Here is a 22,884-nt window from a genome sequence, read left to right as displayed (position 1 = left end):
AGATATTTATGACAATTTCAAATTTATATAATTTTGCATTTAAATTTGGGTTGGTCTATACAACCCAAATTAGAACATGAAATATGAGATGAATATCTTAAAGGTGATTACTTTTTCAAATTTGTTATGCCTTTTGGTTGTTTGTGAAGTCCACAACATGAAATATGAGATGAAAGGTGATTACTTTTTTTTTCCAGACGGGATGTTATGTATTTTATGTAAGGTTAGAACATGACAGCATGTATCTTGGATGAACGCATTTATTGTTATGTCACTCTTATTGTTGTCTAAGTATATTTGGAGTTTTTGTCATAATAAATGCGCAATATGATGTGTAGAGTGATATAGTGATAGTGACTGATGTAGTACCCCAGTTTTAAGATTAGCCTTTTCATCATTGATAAGAGATTACTTACTTCAATGATGATATCATATTGTGGATTAGCTTTGAAACTGCCATTTATGATTAATGCGGGATGAAATTGTAATACAGTGACTTTTTTCCATTTAAAATTTGATAGTAAAAATAAGTTATGGATAGTCATTCTTGATGTCCATGAAAGAAGGAAGCAGCATCATAAATACAATATCAATTTTAGCATACATACCTGACCCACCAAGCTGGCTTGACTACATTTCAACAAAGGGAGCTATAGTGTCTTTCACAAGGGGTTTAGCTTTGGATCTGGTCGATAAGAAGATTCGTGTTAATGGTGTGGCTCCTGGACCTATATGGACACCACCGGAAGCTTCTGCACTCAATGACTATGATATAGGAAGGTTTGGGTCAACTGTGCCCATGAATCGGGTGGGTCAGACATATGAGGTTGCTCCATCGTATGTGTTCCTAGCATCTGAGGACTCTTCCTACTTTACTGGCCAAGTTCTTCATCCTAATGGTATTATTATCTGTTAATAACTTAATATCAATTATCACACTTTTAATATTGATTTATTATTATTCATTTTTTTTTATTTTTTATTTTGGCAGATGGAACAGTTGTCAATGGATAGTCCTTATATGTCCTTGAATAATATTATAAGAAAAAAGAGTGAAGCTATGTCAAGTTTGTACTTTTGAAATAATTTGACATGTTTGTGTGGTTATTGTAACTTCTCAAGAGAACTTTATATATAAAGCTGTTGTATATTGTAATGATGTATTGATTTTACTAATCACATACTTACAGTTATATGGCTATATTTACTTTATCATTCAAAAACTTTTTCTTAAGCATTTGTTGGCACAACTCTATATAGTATGTTGATTTTGAGGCTATTGCATGTCAACATGTGGCTGTTGTGACAAAATCCTAATATTTTTTTTGGGCGAAAAAACAAAAACTTGTATAGATAGCGAAGATATTTTAAAGGAAAACGTCTTCAACCAATAGTACAAGAATAAAACCGTCGAGGCTCGAACCTAGAAAGCGATAAAACAAACTAAATATTTATAACCGAGCATCACCTAACGGTGTTAGTCAATTTTATGAAAACGGTGTGACAAACTCCTATTATAATTTTATTTTTCAAAAAGTTTTATCCTACGAATTAAGTTATCACACCTATAAATAGAGTACTATCCTTAATCTATTTGTTTTGTGTAAATCATAAAAACTTAACCATATTATATTTATTTCATCTACAATAATATACCGTTAATTGATTTAAAATATATGTATCCAGTTTGTTGTATTAAGAGTCACCATGCAACGCACGGGCTCTTAAAGGCTAGTGTAATTATATTACGTGTGGTAAAAAAATATATTCGTATCACATATTTATTTGATAAAATAATATAATATTGATAATTATAATAATAATAATAAGTAAAAGTTGTATTATTTTGTAATAATAATTATTATTATTATCCTACTTAATAATAATAATAATAACAATATTTATATTTACTAAGAATAATATTATGATAAAATGATAATTTTTATTAATAGTAATTCTAAAATGATAATGATATTTTATATTAACAATGATATTCCTATAAATAATAATTTTTGCAAAAATGATAGTTTTAATATTAATAATACTTTTAATAATAACAATGATAAAAATAATAAAAATGATATTTTTTAATCTAAATCAATACCTTTCAATATTTTAATTTCATCATGATACTTATACTCATTATTTCGTAATCAATTTGTTAATAGCTTTTAGTCGTCTTTTATATCGCGTTCATAATAATGATAATAATAGTAATCATAATAATTAGATGTTACTAATATTGGTTTTAATTATAATAATACTAATAATAATAAATATTATGATAATATTAATGATAATACTAATAACTTATTTTAATGATAATAATAATAATAATACTAATTATAACCTTAACGATAATAACGATAGTAATAATAATAAAAATAACAATTTTTAATGATAATACCTTTTATTAATAACGATAATGATAATAATAATAATAATAATAATAATAATAATAATAATAATAATAATAATTAGATAATAGTTATAACGATGATAATAACGACGATAATAATAATAATCATTTTAACAATAATACAAAAATTTAGTTGACTATAACTTCTAATCTGTTCATCGAAACCATTCGAGTTCTAAATGAAAAGTTCTTAATTTTTCGCTAGCTTTTCAACGACATGCATATCATATACCTTATCTCAACCGCATATGTAACTAGTTCATAATCTATCGTCAACTATTTAACGAAAATATTAAGTGTACAAGCATGTAATATCCTATACACTCAAGCACTAGTCAGGGATACACTAATAATATATAAAAGTTAAGTTATGAGTGCTCACGTATCAATATTGAGATTCAATATTGCAGGAAAGTACGAAGACGCAACGGAGACGATAAACACTAGATTGACCTTACGAGCATACCCTCGAACCATACCCATAACCTCCATAGCTATAACCCATAATTTCCTTAGTTCTGCCCCGCTCGTAAAACTCATTTTTAAATTACTCAAACAGCATTCCGTCGTAGTATTTTATGTAATAATACTACTACTAATATTGATAATATGATTAATAATAATATTAATCTTAATAAGAGTAATAATAATAATAATAATAATATTAATTATAATATATATTTATGTATATATGTTGCAGAGAGATAGATGGAATATGATTTATGAATTCACAAACTGCATCGATCGATTTTTAAAGGAGTTGAGCCACCTAACCACCCCATGCGATCGCATGGAGTTTCTTTGGTTTTGTCATGCGACCGCATGGTCACAAGAAACATCTCAAACGCACTAATTCATCTTCCGACGGTTTTTGTAACATATAGTATATATATATATATATATATATATTATTTAATATATAATATATTTAATCTTTAGAATTAATTAAATATTATATTATATTCTCGTGCATAGTTAAATTATAATTTTAGCACCGATGAATTGTACGTTGACGCTCGACTTACGTACCGGTTCCGGTTTTTCGAACGTCCTTTCGTACGCTTAGAAAACTTGTGCTTTACGTTTCGCGACGTGTACCTTTATCGATAATTAGACTTATTCACCAATAAATTATATTATTTGAAATGTAACTTATATATTTGAGTGTTATGGTCATTTGCTTCTTTAAATCAATGTCTCGTTATATATATATATATATATATATATATATATATATATATATATATATATATATATATATATATATATATATATATATGATAATATTAATCAAAACGTTTTGTATCTAGTTAATATTATATTTAATCATTTTATAAAAATATATATATTTACATCCATTTTCATTTAGCATATTTATATATTTTGAAATTAATAATATTTAGTTTTTCAAATACTAATTATATTTCTAAGGTCCCTTTTAAAATCGTTTACAATATATTATAATACGTAACGTTTATTCTTTAAAATTCAATTTGATGTTATTCATTTATGCGCCAACATTTATTCTAAAAACATATCTAAATAGTAATCGAGTCAAATAACCAATGTTACTATCGTTTACTTAACTAATTTGAAACATATATATATATTTAATGAACACGTTTTAAATACAAGTTGCAAGTTATCTATATATTTAACAACCAACATTCCAACTTACGTTTATTTAATCAAAGACATTTTAAATAATCAAGTTCTATTATATCGAAAAGCGTTTTCGTACATTTAGAAACTACATCAGTTGATTACTATGTAATTTAGTCTTCCACTAATATTTGTCTAATTCTCGTTAATTGTCATATTTGTTCTTACTTGTAAATCACTTTACTATCTTTCGAATATTGTTAAAATGGGAAGATTTCTCAAATTAATGTGGACCTCTCAGCAGAGACTCGTAATCATAATTCAATGTATCTGATAATTTAATCATTTGATATTATCTTTTAATTCCGTTAATAATTATTTTAAATATATTCTGAAATAAATACGTTCATGTAAAGTATTATATGTCTAATACTTTGTTAACGTTCTCAAGTTGTAATATATACACATATACACATATAATCATATTCGTTCATATAATGGTTCATGAATCATTGAAATTTGGTCGAGGTTAAATGAATGTATAAACACAGTTTAAAATTCTTGAGATTTAACTTAACAAACTTTGCTTATCGTGTCGGAAACATATCAAGATTAAAGTTTAAATTTGGTCAGAAATTTCCGGGTTGTCACATTAAGCACTTAATAACACGTTGTAGATATTTAACGAAAGTAATTAACATAATTAATGATCCCAGAATATAATCTAAATTAACACGCACAAATACACAGTTTCGTGAAAGTAATTAATATAATTAAAGAAATCTATTGAATGATATATTACAGTTAATATTAATAAACATAAATTTCCTAGTCAGCTAAATATAATTTGATTTTCTAATAAAAGTTACCAGTAATATATAACTTTGTACCCGTTACTACGTATTAAGTATCTAATAATATCTTTAACATATCCAATTAGTAACATAGAGTTGCTATCAATGGAAATGATAAAACAGAGCAATGACGTTCATTTTAAAGGTTACTAGATGGCAAAGCCCGTACGTTGCACATGTTGTACCACAGTTCAACAAATTTACTTAAAATATTTTGTCATTCATACAATAACGTGACACTTAAAGGGAACAATGTAGTTAGGTAATTATTAAAGTTTTAAATTGATGGAGTTAAGACAATGTGAAATAGTATGTTGGTTATATTGTTGATTTTAATTAATATTGCACTCTAAATATATATTTATCACTTGTCGTCAAACATAATGCGATAATAATCTCTTCACGTATAGTTTTATTTGATATATTTGAATTTAAGCGTTTCAAATAAAAAGACAAAAAATTTATACAAAGTCAAATATCTAATTTGTTCAAGAAATTAAACAATCATTAATTACAATCATAATATCAAATTATCTGAAAATACATTAACAATTTCATCCTTTAAGGCCTAACATATCACGAACACTAATTGAATTTTGCAATTGCTACAAAATTCATAACTCATATATAATATACCAACAAAACACTAAAAAAACTTACAAATTCTGATACTACGATTCATAATATTAAAAGATATATTACCTTTACAATTTACAATTAATTTTTTCAGGGTCTCTCTTTATCACTCCATGTGACAATAACTAATTACATAATAATTAGAGTACATGAAATAACTTCAAAATATAAACATGAACCGCTATGAATTACAACACGACACATGGTATAAAACTTCTGAATAGACTAAAATTGGAGGTTTATAAAGGAGACTGCACATGAAGCAAACAAAACAAAAGTTGATCCTTATAAAAAGTAATGCATTAAATAAACATAACATTGAATAACAATTGATATCATAGTAGATCATACAACATGCTTTGTAGGCACGGTATATACATAAACATTCGTTATCTAGTTTATTTTATGAATGTTTTGAATAAATGTAATCTAGTTTATTTTATGAATTTTAATAATTTTAATGTAGTTTATTTTATAAATTCACTTTATTATTTTATTTTTATTATATTAAATTAATTTAAATACAATATTAAAAAAATAAAAAATAAAAAATGGACATTTAAATTGACACCGTGGACACCTCTACCTTACACACTGTCAGTCAATTTCAGTGTACAAAATAGAAGCCCAAATGGACACTGTGAAATGAACATGAACACTTTGTGCTCTTAGATTCGTTGCGACGGTAAACAAATAAAGATGTCCGTTACAATAGCCGTGTCAGCCATTTTACAAGACCGAATGTAACACCACTGCATCGTGTGATCTTTTATATATACGTACTAGGCTTTGAGCCCGTGCGTTGCACGACTGCTCACAAACCTTTGAAAATTACTTATACGTAGATACGGAATTTTTATTCTACGATGAAATGAGCTTCAACATTGAACTAATATGTTGTTGTTGTAAGGAATCAATTTATATGATCAACTTCGCCTCAAACATTTGAAAAGATCACATAAGATGTCTACATTTAAATAAGATTTTAAGAATGCATTAAGATATCAACACATCGCCAATTAGTCAAACAAAACAAACAAAGTGCCAGTTAGTCTTTTTCTTCCCATTTGCATTCTCCTTCCTGTAATAACATACCAACAAAGCGCGATTTAGTCAAACAAAACCACCAAAATCTAACACTAATTCATACATATCAGTATTCGTGATATATCAAGCGTTTTAGAATTGGGCAGTCCACCTACAGTAGATAAACTACACAATAAAAAATTTGTGCAGTCCCTCATACAGTAGAAAAACTACACGGTAAATAGAATTGTGAAGTCCCTCTTACGGTAGAAAACCTGCACACTAAATGGGTTTAATTGTGGCATATCATTGTTCAACTCAACCCGCTCGACCCATTTCAACTCTTACATCACCAGTAGTTGTATCAACTCCTCCAACAGCACCAGGTGACCCTTGGAAAGTGGTGAGGCTCATTCACATATTGTGTAAGCACTAATTCCCTTCATAAATTTTGACATCCAAAGATTATTACCTATCAACACCAGGATAACCTACATAATTTTTGACATCCATAAGAAATTCTATGCATAAGGTACAAATAAATAGATATGTTCAGCATAAAAATCAAGAATCACATGTTAAGAACCTATACTCAAACCTACATTTCCAAAACATAAAACAATTGTAATCATAAATATTAAAGTACATAGGAGCAAAGGAACAACGTTAAAAGTGAAACATTTGCATCATAGTTGGGTTGGAGTATCACTTACCATGAACTTGTGACCCACTTATCATCCATATACTAACATCCATATTTGATTGAATCGACATATGGTTTAGAAATTGAATAATACGCGTATTACTATCTTCAATTTTAAATTTTATTATGATCGTTATCAATAATCTTTAATTTACGCTAACAGATGTTACTCTTGAAGTCGAATGATGATAAATGAGTAAGATTTTCGAAATAAACCTGAAAATTTGGAAGGGATCGAAAACGTTGAACGTGCTTTCCGTTGCTTAATTCGAGATAAGACCATCGTTTTTTTCCTTGAATTTGAAAGAGAAAATAGGCCGTGAATTTTGAAAAGGGAATGGAGATAGGGTTTGTGAATGGAGATAAGGTTTGTAAAAAAAAGTACGAGGGAGTTTTGTTATGTTTGTTTTTTAATTTTTTTTGTTTAAATCAATTTATTTAATTTATAATCTCCAAGTTATCGTTATTTAATCAATTCCTTTAATTGGTTTTAATCATAAACACTGATTTTTGACGTAAACGTAAATTACACATGGCATCTTGTGCTGCTAATTCGGGTTTAATGACAAATAAGCTAGAACAAACTTTCTTTTATATAAGTAGGTAGGTAGATAGATTTGTAAAAAAAAAAAAGGGGTGTAAAATAATATAAAGACACAAAAAAAAAAAAAAAAAAAAAAAAAATTCAGTCACCGGGTTCAGTCCGGGTCGGTTTATTTCCCCGTTAACTAATCAATTGGAAAACAAAACCCTAATAAAACCCTCCCTCGCTGTTCACTCTCTATCCATAACAAATCGCCGCCGGCATAACAACTGTTGTTTGTGAATCCTCCGTCGCCATCACCGTCGTACACATCATCATCGGAGGTTAGTCTTCTTCCTGTTCAATTTCTATCAGTCAGGCACTCACACGCACACTCACAATTAAACACAGACCAATATATCTGTATATATACCTGAATTTGCTTTTTTGGTGCTGTATATGCACGATATATAAGTATATCTGTATCATAGATTAAGTATATATGTGTGTATATATATAATTGTATACATAAAGAAGTGGTAGTTTAGATTCATGTTGTCTTGTTCCGTTGAGTAGGTAATGGGGAATAAACGGAAGGATCGAGAAGTTCATTCCGACGACGATGAATCAGGGAGAAAGCATAGTAAGAAAACTGATGGTGATAAAGTCGGAGTAAAACCGCAGTTGTTACCATCTATGATTAAAAACAAAGAGAAACGAATGGCTATATACGCAAAGCTAAAGCAAGAGAAGAAAGCCGAGAAGCGAAAGAACGCTAAGGCTCGTGAAGCGTTGGAGAGCAGAGCTCTTGAGCTTGGAGAGGAGGTCTATTATTATATATATTAATCTTATTTCATTTCAATGTTTGTTATGTTCTGTTCACATAGTTTATGATGACATTGTAATTTATATTTGTATTAATGTTAATGTTAATTTTGCAGCTTCCACCGAGGAAGGTTCCCCGTACAATTGAGAACACTAGAGAGGCTGACGAAACTATTTGCAAGCCTGATGATGAAGAGGTTTGTCTGTTGATTCTATCTATTTCTCTATCAACTGATAACAGGATGTATACTTTTTTTTTGTGTTAGTATGTGATTATGATATGTCATGTATGCTTCTGCAGCTCTTTGCTGGTAATGATGCTGACGAATTTAGCTCAGTTTTGAACCATGAACGGACACCAAAAGTGCTGATGACTACTTGTCGTTTCAATTCAACGGTAGGGTTTGTTGGTGTGTTTGTGATTTTGTTGTAGTGATTGATTGTCTTAGCTTCAAGTTTGGTTTTGAATGTGAAATGGCAACATATAGAGGGGACCAGCTTTGATAAAGGATTTGCTCAATATAATTCCCAATTCCGAGTACTATAAGAGAGGAACCTATGACTTGAAAAAGGTACGGACTGAGGGCTCTGGCTCGTTATATATTTGTTAGTTATTTTCTTTGGAAATATGGTTCAAAGATGTTTAGCGACCATTATCAGATTGTGGATTATGCTAACAACAAAGAATATACGTCTGTTATCGTTGTCCACACCAGTCGTAGAGAACCAGGTTTGTTTTCATCTGGTATTCTTTCATTGAATCGTGATTGTATATCATCCCGTTTCTTATATTATACCTACCTATTTTGTTGACTATTTACAGATGCTCTCCTAGTTATTGGATTGCCCAATGGACCTACAGCTCATTTCAAGCTGACAAATCTTGTATTGCATAAGGATCTTAAGGTAGATATATCTGTTTACATGTTCATATTTTTATATCCCTTTTCCGTCAAGATATATTGTTATTTGCTTATATTGTTTGGTTATTTTTAGTTTACTTTTTAACATGCCTAGTAGTCTATACTTGACCAATTTTACTGTGACACAAGTAGTAAGATAATGTTGTCATTCTATTGTTTTTTGCTTATAGATTGGGGCATTACAGGTGTTTTAGGCCCAAGGGGCTGGCACAATGTGCAATTCCATATTTGCACCCTAATTAATATTGAATTCACATATGCTTCGGAGCTTAACTGCTACATTACCGATTTCTTTTTTGATATATAGAATTAATTTATGCAAGTTTGTAGTTTAGAAGCTGTTTTATTTGTGTAGGTGTTTATAATAGGCAAGGTTGTAAAAAACGCTATTCGGGGATTAATCGGTCGGGGCATTTGAAGGATTAATCGACAATTTGGAGATTCATCATGTTGACCAATGTTGACTTCTTAAAATAAATATAATAAAAATAAATAATAACTATAAATATAAATATAAATATATTCAATATAACAGTTTCAAAAATGAATAATTGATTAAATATTTTTTTAAACCAAATTATTCCCGTTTAATCCCGAATCAATCCCGTTTTATCGTGTTTGACCGAATTAATCGACGTTGACCTTTTTTATAGCGAATTACATTAAACTTAACGGAAGTGTTAGATTTTCGTTTAATCGCCAATTAATCTCTGTTTAATCCCTTTTTTTGCAAAACTGATAATAGGGTTACTTTGACCTATTAAAGTGGAAAAGGTAATGTGTTGGTAATTTAACATTTTTTTTATATTTTACTACAGAATCATGGAAATCCAACCGGTCATAAACCTGAGTTAGTGATGAACAACTTTACTACACGGCTGGGTCATCGTGTTGGAAGGTAGATAATTATTTTGTTAATCACTTACACGACCTTTTACTAATTTATTATGTTGGGCCTGCAACCCGAGCACATGTTCTCTGCCTACATTGTTCTCATTTGCATAATTTGCTTGATTTTGGTCTCTGTGTATCTTAAATACCTAAAAAGTGGCCACCTGTTAAATTCAGGTTAATACAATCACTTTTCCCTCAAGATCCTGAATTTCGTGGTCGACTAGTTGTTACCTTCCACAATCAAAGAGATTTCATATTCTTCCGCCATCACCGGTGAGCTATTTATGATCACATATTGTAACAGTTATTCTTGAAATATGTTTTTTTAAAGGTAAAATAACTCGATGGGTGTGTAGGTACGTGTTTGAAACTAAGGAAGATAAAAAGAATGCCGCAAAAGAAAATAACAAGGACGATACTGAAGAGGAGAAGAAGACCCTTAAAGGGAAAATAGTTGCCCGTCTACAGGTAAAAAAAGCTTGCATAGTTGTGTAGGGGCCAAAACTAGAGGTTGCAATATGGGTGGTTGGGTTGAGTTATGGGTAATTTTTTTTGGGAGTTGAAATGGATAGGGTTGAAGGTGAATACAAAAATCGATTAATATTGTTACTTTCCTTGATACTTTGCAGGAATGTGGCCCTCGTTTCACTCTAAAATTAACGAGTTTACAGCATGGGACATTTGATACGAAAGGTGGGGAGTATGAGTGGGTTCACAAGGTAATAACCAGTTTCACTTAATTTAGCGTTTTCTTTTTTAATTATACTTGCAGTTTGTTGTTTGCTCATCTTATGTGACCCTCTTCCGTTTCTTTTGTACCACAGCCGGAGATGGACACTAGCAGAAGAAGGTTTTTCCTCTGATGTGGCATTGGTATATGACCTTTTTGTTTAGCCATAATTGCTGTTCCAATTTTCACAATTTTGTATGTGACCGAAGATAATTATCATATTGGTCTAAATTATTTAATTATATTAAGTCTAAAGAGTTCTGTTAATCACTTTAACTGAAGAAGTTCATCTATGACAATCGGGTTTTGTGGGTTGCTGTACATGCATTTCGTCAATAAACGTATTTTAGTACTGTGTGTGACATTGTCGTGCTTCTTTTGTTATAAAGACACTCCATTTATTTAGGTTGGTTTAAATAAACGAAGAATTGAGTTTTTGATAGTCGTACCTTTTATACCCACTCTCATTCCAACATAGCCACACTTGATTTAATAAGTTTGTTACTATATGACAAACTTAAGCTTACGACCTGATGGGCATTGTGAAGTTTAACTTTATATTGGGACTAGACATGGGATGTATTAAAACTGGACAATGTTGGTTGTGGCTTTTTACCAATTTAAATTGGTGATGGATGCGTGGATATACACGATACGTTATGACAAAAAGGGTGCAGCATAAGAAACTTGCAAATATTTATGCAAATGTAGTGTATAATTGATGTTTTGATCAGACGTGATATAGTGTCATGTTGTAAATGAAGCATGAACATAAAGATAACGGTTAAACGAATAAAGTTTACGTGTGTATTCATTTTAACCATGTTATTTATGATCGTTTTCTTACCACCCCAACATATATTTTTTAGCGTGAAATAAATCAACGATTTAGAAGATATGACACCTTATTTGATTGATAGATTCATAGATAAGATGAGAGTTGACTAGTGGCAAAGTTTGCAATACCTTATTTGATTGATATGGAACATAGAAGATGCTTTTAACTTGTATAACAGAGAATATTCAAATGATTTGAAGGCATAACATCATCTTACAAATATATTACACACCCGCTGATCTAACATCAACTTTCATTTAGGTATTTTCTTTTTCATTGCCTTCCCTTGATGACTTGATCTCAGTTTAATTCAACCCGGGAATCAAAAGAAATCGGTGTCCGAGCAAAGATTTGTGACTCGTGACTATAATCTAAGATTATATGCCAGGCTCGTCGGAAGTATAAGTTACCCGCAGTAAAAGTAATAAGTCAAATCATGGTAGAAATAAATAAGAAGATACTATTTAAGAATCAAATGATGCATTATGTAGGCACTTATATCACCACTAGGTCTATTGAAATAATTGTTTATATACTTTGCATAACTCTATGTCATCACTCTTTATCTTTTCCACAACCTTTCCAGAACCGGATTTGGGGAGTTGGGCTGACTAACCTAATCTATCGCCTAATAGTCGGTTATCTATAGTTAATATTATGACATCATAAATAGTTATTTTTTTTCATTGAAAAAAATCAAAAAAAAATCTAACCCACTTGAATGACATCATAATCAATTTAAATTTACAATTTAAATTTAATCTTTACAATTACTACGTAATTATGATTAAGATATAAATTAACAAAATATGCAGCCTTTATTCCTTTTTTAATTTACGGAGTATTTATTTTTCTATGGTAAATAAAATTACCTCGTGCTCTGCAATATAATCGCTAAATCAAAAAGCATATACAGATACAAATCGCCGTCCTTAAAATATCTCCCTTTTTCCCAAATCAAATTAAAACCTTATAAAACTCAAACGAATCGCACGCCTTTATTTACTCTCTTTTACAAAGAATTCAAATTTATCTCCTCAAAAAATAGTTTCATTCATCTTCTACACCATCTTTTAATGATCTTTTCATCTACTATAAGCTTCATCACAAGTCTTTTCAGCTGAATCAATCTTTTGATTAAAGAGTTTATCAATTAGATTATCTTTGTTTAATTCTTGGTTATGAGTTTAGGGCTCATACCATTTATTGGTTCATGATATTTTTGAATTTGGATAAACGTATTTCATCATAATTTTTTTTTATATAGTTTTTACATATCTTAATTTATTAGATGCATACCACATGTTCGATAAAATGACAGGAATGAATTTGATTTTTGTTAACATGAGTTGCTCTTCATAAGGTTATGACTCTGTGATTTTACGGGTCATTAAACTAAATGACTTTAGCATTTACATTCACTTAATTCCTAAAACATATCATTAAACTGTTTCGTTTAACCAAACTCGTGGTTCCACGGGTCATTTCACTAATGCACTTGGTTCCACAGGTCATTTCACTAGTACACTTATATTGTACCTTTTTCTTTGTTCCCCATTATGATTTTATATGCATATACATATTTGAATATTTTCTATATCGCATTGTTTAATGGGACGTGTGGATTAACAAAGACGACAATAACAAAACCCAATAACACATATGTGGTGTATGGGGAAGTGCGATGTAGACAATACTTCACCTATCCGAGAATAAAAAGAAGTCATTTTCTTCACTCAGAGTGAAACACTCTCAAAAGTAGTGAAATTCATCCCTCTCTCTGTTCGACGGATAAAGAGATTGCTTCCGAATGGACCTCCAACCAATAAGTAGGAATTTTTATTAAAAAAATAGAAAAATAAAATTGAGACGCCATAAAAATGGTATAATCAAATTTTCATGAATTTTAAATCCTGCCTGAAATTCAACTTTAGGCTCTAAACGGCAGTCAAGACGCCAATAAATCTTTTTGATCCAATTAAGGATCATTAACAACCATATTCGAGCAAAATCAAAGACGAAAGAGATAAACATGATCAATCAAACATAAATCAATATTATTAATATAAACGTTACACTTACAAATGATTTAAACAGAGAAACAGCGGTTGGCCATGGGAGATCGAGTATAATCTCCCCTATGCACTGGAATCGCCAAAACGGCTCTTCCAAATTAGGGTTCTATGTGTAGCGACCCGACAAAATTGTCATTTGACGGCGCCGACTACTTAGGTCCCGTTACGTGGTCATAAGTCTTTAAAATAACGTTTGACCAAAATATGTCGCATTCATTGCAAAAGTAAAGAGTGTTCTCTAGTTTACAAGAATTGTTCATCCAAAAGTTACGTTACAAAGTTATAAGTACAAATGAAACCTATGCGACACAATTTAAAAGTAGCCAAAAGATGCTCCATGTATGCATAAATACTCGACATCCAAAGCAAGTATCAAAATAATGAGCGAAAGCATGTAACACATATCGTTCAAAGACCTGAGAAAAACATAGAAATCTGTCAACGAAAACGTTGGTGAAATCATAGGTTTAAGTAAGTAAGTGAGTAAATAAGTAGATTGAACCACAAGATTTGCAACATCGAATTAATAGTTAACCATTCCAAAAGTTGTTTCACGAGCACCCAATTATCAATGCTTAACATTTCTCCCATTGAACCCCATCACTTAGTGCTAGAACATACACTGTTTCTCGAAAATATATTTCATTCGTAAACGGTAGCGAACCGTTTGAATGAGGGTTTGTCAAACCCATATGGATCCATACAACATAAGTTCTCGCTTACACCCGGCAAGTGTAACTAATGATAATCGAATTGAGGATTTTGTTCTAAACTCGTATGTAGAATGTTTGTTTTCCTGTACTTGTGTTCACTTAGTAAAAGAAATGTTTATGTTTTCTCATCCCAAATGTAAGTTCAAAAGAGTAAAAGTGGGACTATGATCTCACCTTGAGTGCACGAGTAGTAAAGTACTTCAACAAGTAAACGTGTGCAAAGAACAATGCTAGTCTTGACCTAAACAATAGGTTGTATCAATAACGGTAAACACGATAGGTCAAAGATGTTCAATTAGTCCTATGGCTCGTTAAGACTCGATCATAATAGCATGTGAATCAAATTGTCATGTTTCATGCAAGATACAAGTATATAAACAAGTTAGGAAGGTTGTATAATCATTTGGTTAAGTTTGACAAAAAGTCAAACTTTGGTCGGTCAAAGTCAACGAAAAAGTCAACACGTTCGGGTCGGGCCCCGAACTATTTTTCTGAGGTTTTTAACCATGTATGAGCATGTTAGAACAAGTTACATGTGAATCGGAGGTCCATAGTGTGCCAAACATTTTTCGTATTTTAACCAAAGAGGTCAGAACCCAAACACGGCTATTGCCGCGCCGCGGCCAGAGGTGTCGCGCCGCGACATTAGGCGTGGCCGGGTACCTGGTCAGTTTCAAAAGTTCAAGTCTTGATCCAAAATTCAATTTAGCACAAAACGCAAACCGTAAACACTTAGAATACGCATCTTATATCATTGGAAAGCTCTTTTGACAAGGAATACAATTAACTACCTTTCACCAAGCAAAAACATCAATTACAATAACCAAAAACTCGTCAATTGATCAAGAAAGGTTTATTTTCAAAGTTTCAAGTTCGTAAAACGTATTTTATGATTCGGGAATCCAATTTACACATACGATATGCCGTTTCGAAGGTAATTAAGCATACATTGCATCTAAACACTTACTAACAACAATTCATGTCATTCAATGCATCAAATATTCATTTCAAGCTTATCAAACCCTAACCCAAATTCACCAAAAATCACTAATCAAGTTTATGGAGTTTTCTCAAGCAACCTACACATCAAATTGAAGCTAGTGATACTAGGAACTCAATTAGAACATGAACTTTTAACATCTAACAACATATGATCATCCAAAATTCAAGAACAACACACCAAAATTCAAGTTCATGCTAGTCACACTAAAACAACGAGATCGAGCATAATAATCATATACACGACATCACAATGAGCCATAGACACTAACTAACACCATTTCAAGTCAAAAACACGAATTTAGAGAAATCTAGAGTTTTAGAAATGTTACCCAAACGAGATGAAGTTGGTACCAAAATGAAGAGGATGAAGAGAGGATCACGAATATGTAATTTATTTTGTTGTAAGCCTCCTAGATCGAATTTAGATGATGATTGAATGAATTTGGTAAATGTGTGTGTGTTCTTGCTAGAGAGAAAGAGAGAAAGAGGGGGATGGTTGAATGGTGGTGATTGGGGTGGACTAGTTGACCTAGTCAACTAGTTTGCCCCGTGTCAATTTTAGTCCCTCGAGTTTGTAGTCGGGTGCGGGAATTACCTAAACGGAATATTTTAAAACGCGTATTAACGGAGGATGTTAAAATCCAATAACGGAAAAATATTAAGAATGTTAGCTAACGGAGGATACGAATTTAGTTACGAAGGATATTTTTTAAAATAAAAAGACGGGCGTTAAAATAATTTAACGGAAAAATGCGGGATGTTACATTACCCACACCTTAAAAGAAATTTCGTCCCGAAATTTAGTTGGAAGTAATAGTCGATGTCTCTTCCTTGAGACCTTGCATTGTCAATGCTATGAATAAGTGAAGATACGTCCTTGGGCATTCCCACGAATTTGGACAGTCGGGGTTTTATGTTGTATTAAGGCTTGGTTTTACGATCCACAATTTCAACCGGTCTTTCTACGAAGAGGAGTTGTCATCAATAGTAAGTTTATCTAGAAGGATAGCACGTTCCTGTTCCGCAGGACATGTATCTAAGTTTGTTACATGGAACGTAAGGTAAACGGAAACTTAATTGAGTCGGAGGTTCTAAACGGTAGGAAGCGGTTCCAAGACGCCCCAAGATTTCAAAAGGAACAATATTGCGGATATAAATTTCCTCGATTTCCCGAAACGGATTACACCTTTCCAAGGTGTGGTTTTCAATATTACACGGTTACTGACTTTAAATTTGAGAGATTTTCATCTAACATTGGTATAACTCCTTTGGCGACCACGGGCCGTCTTGAGCCCTTCTCGGACTTGAACTATCTCAAAGGTTGTTTCTTGAATGATTTCGGATCTGATGATTTTCTTGTCACCTACTTCGGTCCAACGAATAGGAGAACAACATTTGTGGTTATATAAAGTTTCGAAAAGTGCGCGTTAACACGCGAGTGGTAACTACTGTTGTAAGAGGGATCAACTAAAGGCGACAATACAAGTTTGTAACATGTCTTTCCAAGATGTAAATTGTTCGTTTGCTTAGCTCGTCTGTTTGTGGAAGATACGCAGTACTCACGTCTAAACGTGTTCCGAAGGCTTCTTGTAAACAAGATGTGTAACGAGTATTTTTGATCCGGGATAATTGACAATGATACACCGTGTTGGAATATAATTTCTTAAGATATGCTTGGACAAGTTAGTTAGGGTTCGAAAGCGTTTGTTGGAACAGGTTTCTTGTCGGCTACTGAAAAAGGTTCGTAAGGGCTAGTCACCCTCGTGGCGAATACTAATAACACGTGAAGAGTCTCTCTCTCCATTGAGAAATTATATAAAAAGGTTTCCGTATACGGAAGTACGAGCGAAAAGATAGGAGTGAAATGAGAACTTAGAATAGGATGAGTTCACATTTTGAGGTAGCCATATCGCGCATCTAGTGGCCAAATGTTGAGACTTGGTGGGAAACGATATAGTACACGTAGTTGTATAGCTCGGGGTTGAGTAGTAGTTGGCCGTATAACAGAAGCACAAGGACGTTAAGTCAAAGAAGAAAGGGGTATCCTTGGATTGTGTGTTATCTTTGGTCTCAGTAATATCAGACGGTAATAGTGAAATAGCAGAGCTATGTATCGTGGTACGCGATGACGAGAAGATTGATCGGATCCATAAATAAGTATTCAAATTCTCCGTGTAAAATAACGAATTTTAGCTTCCTTGATTTCGAGTCGAGAGGGGTTGCCTTTCAGGCGTTCACGTAGAAGTATTTCTATATTTGAGTTCCATTTTGTGCCACACGAATTTATCTAGTAAGGTTGGTGTGAAAAATCACGTTCAAAGTCCGGACACGGAAAATGTTTATTTTTTTTTTCCTTAGTACTTTAACGAGGTTAGAGGACGAGCGATACGGGAAAAATCGGAAATTAATCTTTGGTAATAATCGCGAGATCCAAAATTTTACGAATACAAGTCGGAGTCGTGAGGGTTTCTCCAAAATTAATTAATTAATTCAAAATTATTATTATTATTATTATTATTATTATTTTTTTTTGCGAGATCTACTGTAATACCTTGACCACTAACAATATGGTTTAGAATTTGGACTTCGTTTAACCAAAATTCTCACTTGGAGAATTCGGCATAGAGTTGCTCTTTTCTCAAGAGTTCGAGCGTAAGATGGAGACGTTGTTCGTTTTTCCTTTCCGCTTGAATAGCTTAAAATTATAAGTACGGTAACGGATTTGTCTAGATAAGTTTGCATACACGGTTCCGGAGGTCTATGAATACGGGCGGAGCCTTAGATAAACTGAACGGCACTAAAAGAAATTTATAACTATCGTAGCGAGTTCGGAAAGCGGTTTAGGAGACATCTTCTCCCTTAACCCTCAATTGATGATAACCAGAATGAAGGTCGATTTTAGAATATACGCGAGATCCGTGTAACGGTTCAAGAGGTTGTTGATACGGGGAAGAGGATATCGGTTCTTAAACGGAAATTATTTAGTTCACTAAAATCACATATATGTGGGGAAAACATTCCCTTCCTAACGTATAGGTTTTGGGCTCCCTAGTTCTATAGATGTCAAATCAAAGTTCAAATTACCTACTCAATAAGTTTGACGTACACTCTCCGATAAATTTGTCGGTACGCAATAGTTTTCCGTTGGTCACTTGAATGGCCTAAGTAATATCTAGGGGGTGGTGGAGTGCAAATAATAGGCTCCAAAGCCTTGGATACAAAACATTTATCGACATCCGAATCGAATAAACATGAAGTATAGGAGTTGTTAAGAAGAAACGTACCCGTGACTAGTTCATGTCGTCTCGAGCATCCTCGGTGCTAATGTTGGAAGTTCGGCCGCGTGTGTTGGGGTTGGCTTTCTTCGTTGGACATGCATTCCTAAAATGACCCGGTTGGCCACATTCGAAACAAACACCTGGCTTTTGTGTGTTGGGTCCCTTTTGACTGACGGGGGCGGTACTTCCACAATATTTGGCAATATGACCACTTCCCTGGCACCGGTGGCAAATTAGCTTGCCACATTCACCAAAGTGATGCTTGTGGCATTTGTTGCAAAAAGGTCGAGTTCCAGCATAACTTTTCTTGCCGACGGAGATGAAAAGTTCCTTGGCAAAGTTGTTGCTGTTGTAGTTGCTGGATTGAGAGGCTTCCCATTTTCTTTTGTTGTTACCTGGTTGGTCCTCGGCCGTTGGTGCCGGTGCTTCAATTTCATCCACCGTTTCTATAGATTGGCGAGCCATCGTTAAAGCCTCTTGTAGGTTGGCGGGTTTGGATGACATTACCCTGTGTTGAATGCTCTTCGGAAGGCCATCCATGTAAAGTTCAACTCTTAGGGACTCGAGAGTCATGAGGTTTGGACACATTAAGACTAGTTCAGCAAACCGTTGATTATAAGCTTCGAGGTCATTCCGGACCGTTTGTAAATTTCTTAGCCCCTGTTCGAGCCTTCGAGTTTCGTCGCGCGGAAAGTATTCGGTGATCATTCTTTCTCTTAATTCGGTCCAAGAGAGTGCGTGGGCTTCATCGATACCCACCGATTGTACATACGTGTTCCACCATGAGAAAGCAATACCGGTGAGAGTGAGGGTGGAAAACTTGACCTTATCTTGGTCCCGACAACCGCTTATGTTAAAAACGGCTTCCGTTTGTTCAAACCATCTGGTGAGAGCAACCGGTCCCTCGGTTCCATCGAAAGTGGGAGGTTTGCACCCCATGAAGTTCTTGTAGGAGCACCCCTCGTTTGAATTACCAGCTCCATGATTATTGTTGTTGGAAAAGTGATCGGCCACGGCCGCACCCACGGCGGTGGTTATCATTCGATGAAGAGCTTGTTCGAGAGTTTCGGAAGGAGTATTGGGTTGACCTTGGTGAGCCATTGTTCCTTCATGACACAAGAATACCGTTGTTTAGTATTATCAATAATACTAATCGTGATATGGAAATCAAGATAAAGAGGAAATTTTTCCTTGACTCGCCTTAAATTCTTTATGTCATAATGTCGGAATGTTCATGTGAGTCACCGTAATATAATCCCGGAAATTATATTACCCTGATTCATATGTGCATTCGACATCATTTCAGATAGTCAAGGTGGCGTGTCAATCAAATCAACCACGTGAGATTAAGGTAGAATAAGAGTTAGATGTGAATAGAAGAGATCGAGTATAAATGCACAAGTAGTCAAGTAATTCCTACTCCAAGTCTATATGCCGGTTGTAGTCTAGACTCACTAATGTACCCTATGACTCGGGGTTGACACCAATGAACTCTAAATCCCTACAACCAACGCTCTGATACCATCTGTAGCGACCCGACAAAATTGTCATTTGACGGCGCCGACTACTTAGGTCCCGTTACGTGGTCATAAGTCTTTAAAATAACGTTTGACCAAAATATGTCGCATTCATTGCAAAAGTAAAGAGTGTTCCCTAGTTTACAAGAATTGTTCATCCAAAAGTTACGTTACAAAGTTATAAGTACAAATGAAACCTATGCGACACAATTTAAAAGTAGCCAAAAGATGCTCCATGTATGCATAAATACTCGACATCCAAAGCAAGTATCAAAATAATGAGCGAAAGCATGTAACACATATCGTTCAAAGACCTGAGAAAAACATAGAAATCTGTCAACGAAAACGTTGGTGAAATCATAGGTTTAAGTAAGTAAGTGAGTAAATAAGTAGATTGAACCACAAGATTTGCAACATCGAATTAATAGTTAACCATTCCAAAAGTTGTTTCACGAGCACCCAATTATCAATGCTTAACATTTCTCCCATTGAACCCCATCACTTAGTGCTAGAACATACACTGTTTCTCGAAAATATATTTCATTCGTAAACGGTAGCGAACCGTTTGAATGAGGGTTTGTCAAACCCATATGGATCCATACAACATAAGTTCTCGCTTACACCCGGCAAGTGTAACTAATGATAATCGAATTGAGGATTTTGTTCTAAACTCGTATGTAGAATGTTTGTTTTCCTGCACTTGTGTTCACTTAGTAAAAGAAATGTTTATGTTTTCTCATCCCAAATGTAAGTTCAAAAGAGTAAAAGTGGGACTATGATCTCACCTTGAGTGCACGAGTAGTAAAGTACTTCAACAAGTAAACGTGTGCAAAGAACAATGCTAGTCTTGACCTAAACAATAGGTTGTATCAATAACGGTAAACACGATAGGTCAAAGATGTTCAATTAGTCCTATGGCTCGTTAAGACTCGATCATAATAGCATGTGAATCAAATTGTCATGTTTCATGCAAGATACAAGTATATAAACAAGTTAGGAAGGTTGTATAATCATTTGGTTAAGTTTGACAAAAAGTCAAACTTTGGTCGGTCAAAGTCAACGAAAAAGTCAACACGTTCGGGTCGGATCCCGAACTATTTTTCTGAGGTTTTTAACCATGTATGAGCATGTTAGAACAAGTTACATGTGAATCGGAGGTCCATAGTGTGCCAAACATTTTTCGTATTTTGACCAAAGAGGTCAGAACCCAAACACGGCTATTGCCGCGCCGCGGCCAGAGGTGTCGCGCCGCGACATTAGGCGTGGCCGGGTACCTGGTCAGTTTCAAAAGTTCAAGTCTTGATCCAAAATTCAATTTAGCACAAAACGCAAACCGTAAACACTTAGAATACGCATCTTATATCATTGGAAAGCTCTTTTGACAAGGAATACAATTAACTACCTTTCACCAAGCAAAAACATCAATTACAATAACCAAAAACTCGTCAATTGATCAAGAAAGGTTTATTTTCAAAGTTTCAAGTTCGTAAAACATATTTTATGATTCGGGAATCCAATTTACACATACGATATGCCGTTTCGAAGGTAATTAAGCATACATTGCATCTAAACACTTACTAACAACAATTCATGGCATTCAATGCATCAAATATTCATTTCAAGCTTATCAAATCCTAACCCAAATTCACCAAAAATCACTAATCAAGTTTATGGAGTTTTCTCAAGCAACCTACACATCAAATTGAAGCTAGTGATACTAGGAACACAATTAGAACATGAACTTTTAACATCTAACAACATATGATCATCCAAAATTCAAAAACAACACACCAAAATTCAAGTTCATGCTAGTTACACTAAAACAACGAGATCGAGCATAATAATCATATACACGACATCACAATGAGCCATAGACACTAACTAACACCATTTCAAGTCAAAAACACGAATTTAGAGAAATCTAGAGTTTTAGAAATGTTACCCAAACGAGATGAAGTTGGTACCAAAATGAAGAGGATGAAGAGAGGATCACGAATATGTAATTTATTTTGTTGTAAGCCTCCTAGATCGAATTTAGATGATGATTGAATGAATTTGGTAAATGTGTGTGTGTTCTTGCTAGAGAGAAAGAGAGAAAGAGGGGGATGGTTGAATGGTGGTGATTGGGGTGGACTAGTTGACCTAGTCAACTAGTTTGCCCCGTGTCAATTTTAGTCCCTCGAGTTTGTAGTCGGGTGCGGGAATTACCTAAACGGAATATTTTAAAACGCGTATTAACGGAGGATGTTAAAATCCAATAACGGAAAAATATTAAGAATGTTAGCTAACAGAGGATACGAATTTAGTTACGAAGGATATTTTTTAA

The 22,884-nt window shown here is 33.3% G+C and overlaps 2 protein-coding genes across 2 annotated transcripts; both read left to right on the top strand.

The window, feature by feature from the left end:
- The first annotated feature begins 556 nt into the window (after positions 1–556).
- LOC139849592 (glucose and ribitol dehydrogenase-like) lies at positions 557–1,014 on the top strand. The gene is made up of 2 exons (XM_071839231.1): positions 557–899; positions 992–1,014. The coding sequence occupies exons 1-2, from the start codon at positions 557–559 to the stop codon at positions 1,012–1,014; spliced, it is 366 nt and encodes a 121-aa protein (XP_071695332.1).
- A 6,968-nt stretch (positions 1,015–7,982) lies between these two features.
- On the top strand, positions 7,983–11,509 carry LOC139885739 (uncharacterized). Its single transcript, XM_071869496.1, has 12 exons — positions 7,983–8,107; positions 8,340–8,588; positions 8,705–8,785; positions 8,890–8,985; positions 9,077–9,160; positions 9,249–9,318; positions 9,412–9,494; positions 10,330–10,409; positions 10,580–10,678; positions 10,762–10,873; positions 11,035–11,124; positions 11,230–11,509. Exons 2-12 carry the CDS (start codon positions 8,343–8,345, stop codon positions 11,266–11,268), a joined length of 1,080 nt encoding a protein of 359 aa, XP_071725597.1. The 5' UTR covers positions 7,983–8,107; positions 8,340–8,342; the 3' UTR covers positions 11,269–11,509.
- The last annotated feature ends 11,375 nt before the right edge of the window (positions 11,510–22,884 follow it).

This window comes from Rutidosis leptorrhynchoides, chromosome 1, assembly GCF_046630445.1.
Source record: "Rutidosis leptorrhynchoides isolate AG116_Rl617_1_P2 chromosome 1, CSIRO_AGI_Rlap_v1, whole genome shotgun sequence".
In the NCBI taxonomy this organism is placed as follows: domain Eukaryota; kingdom Viridiplantae; phylum Streptophyta; class Magnoliopsida; order Asterales; family Asteraceae; genus Rutidosis; species Rutidosis leptorrhynchoides.
Note: the sequence above shows the minus strand (reverse complement) of the source record. Positions and strands in the feature narration are given on the sequence as shown.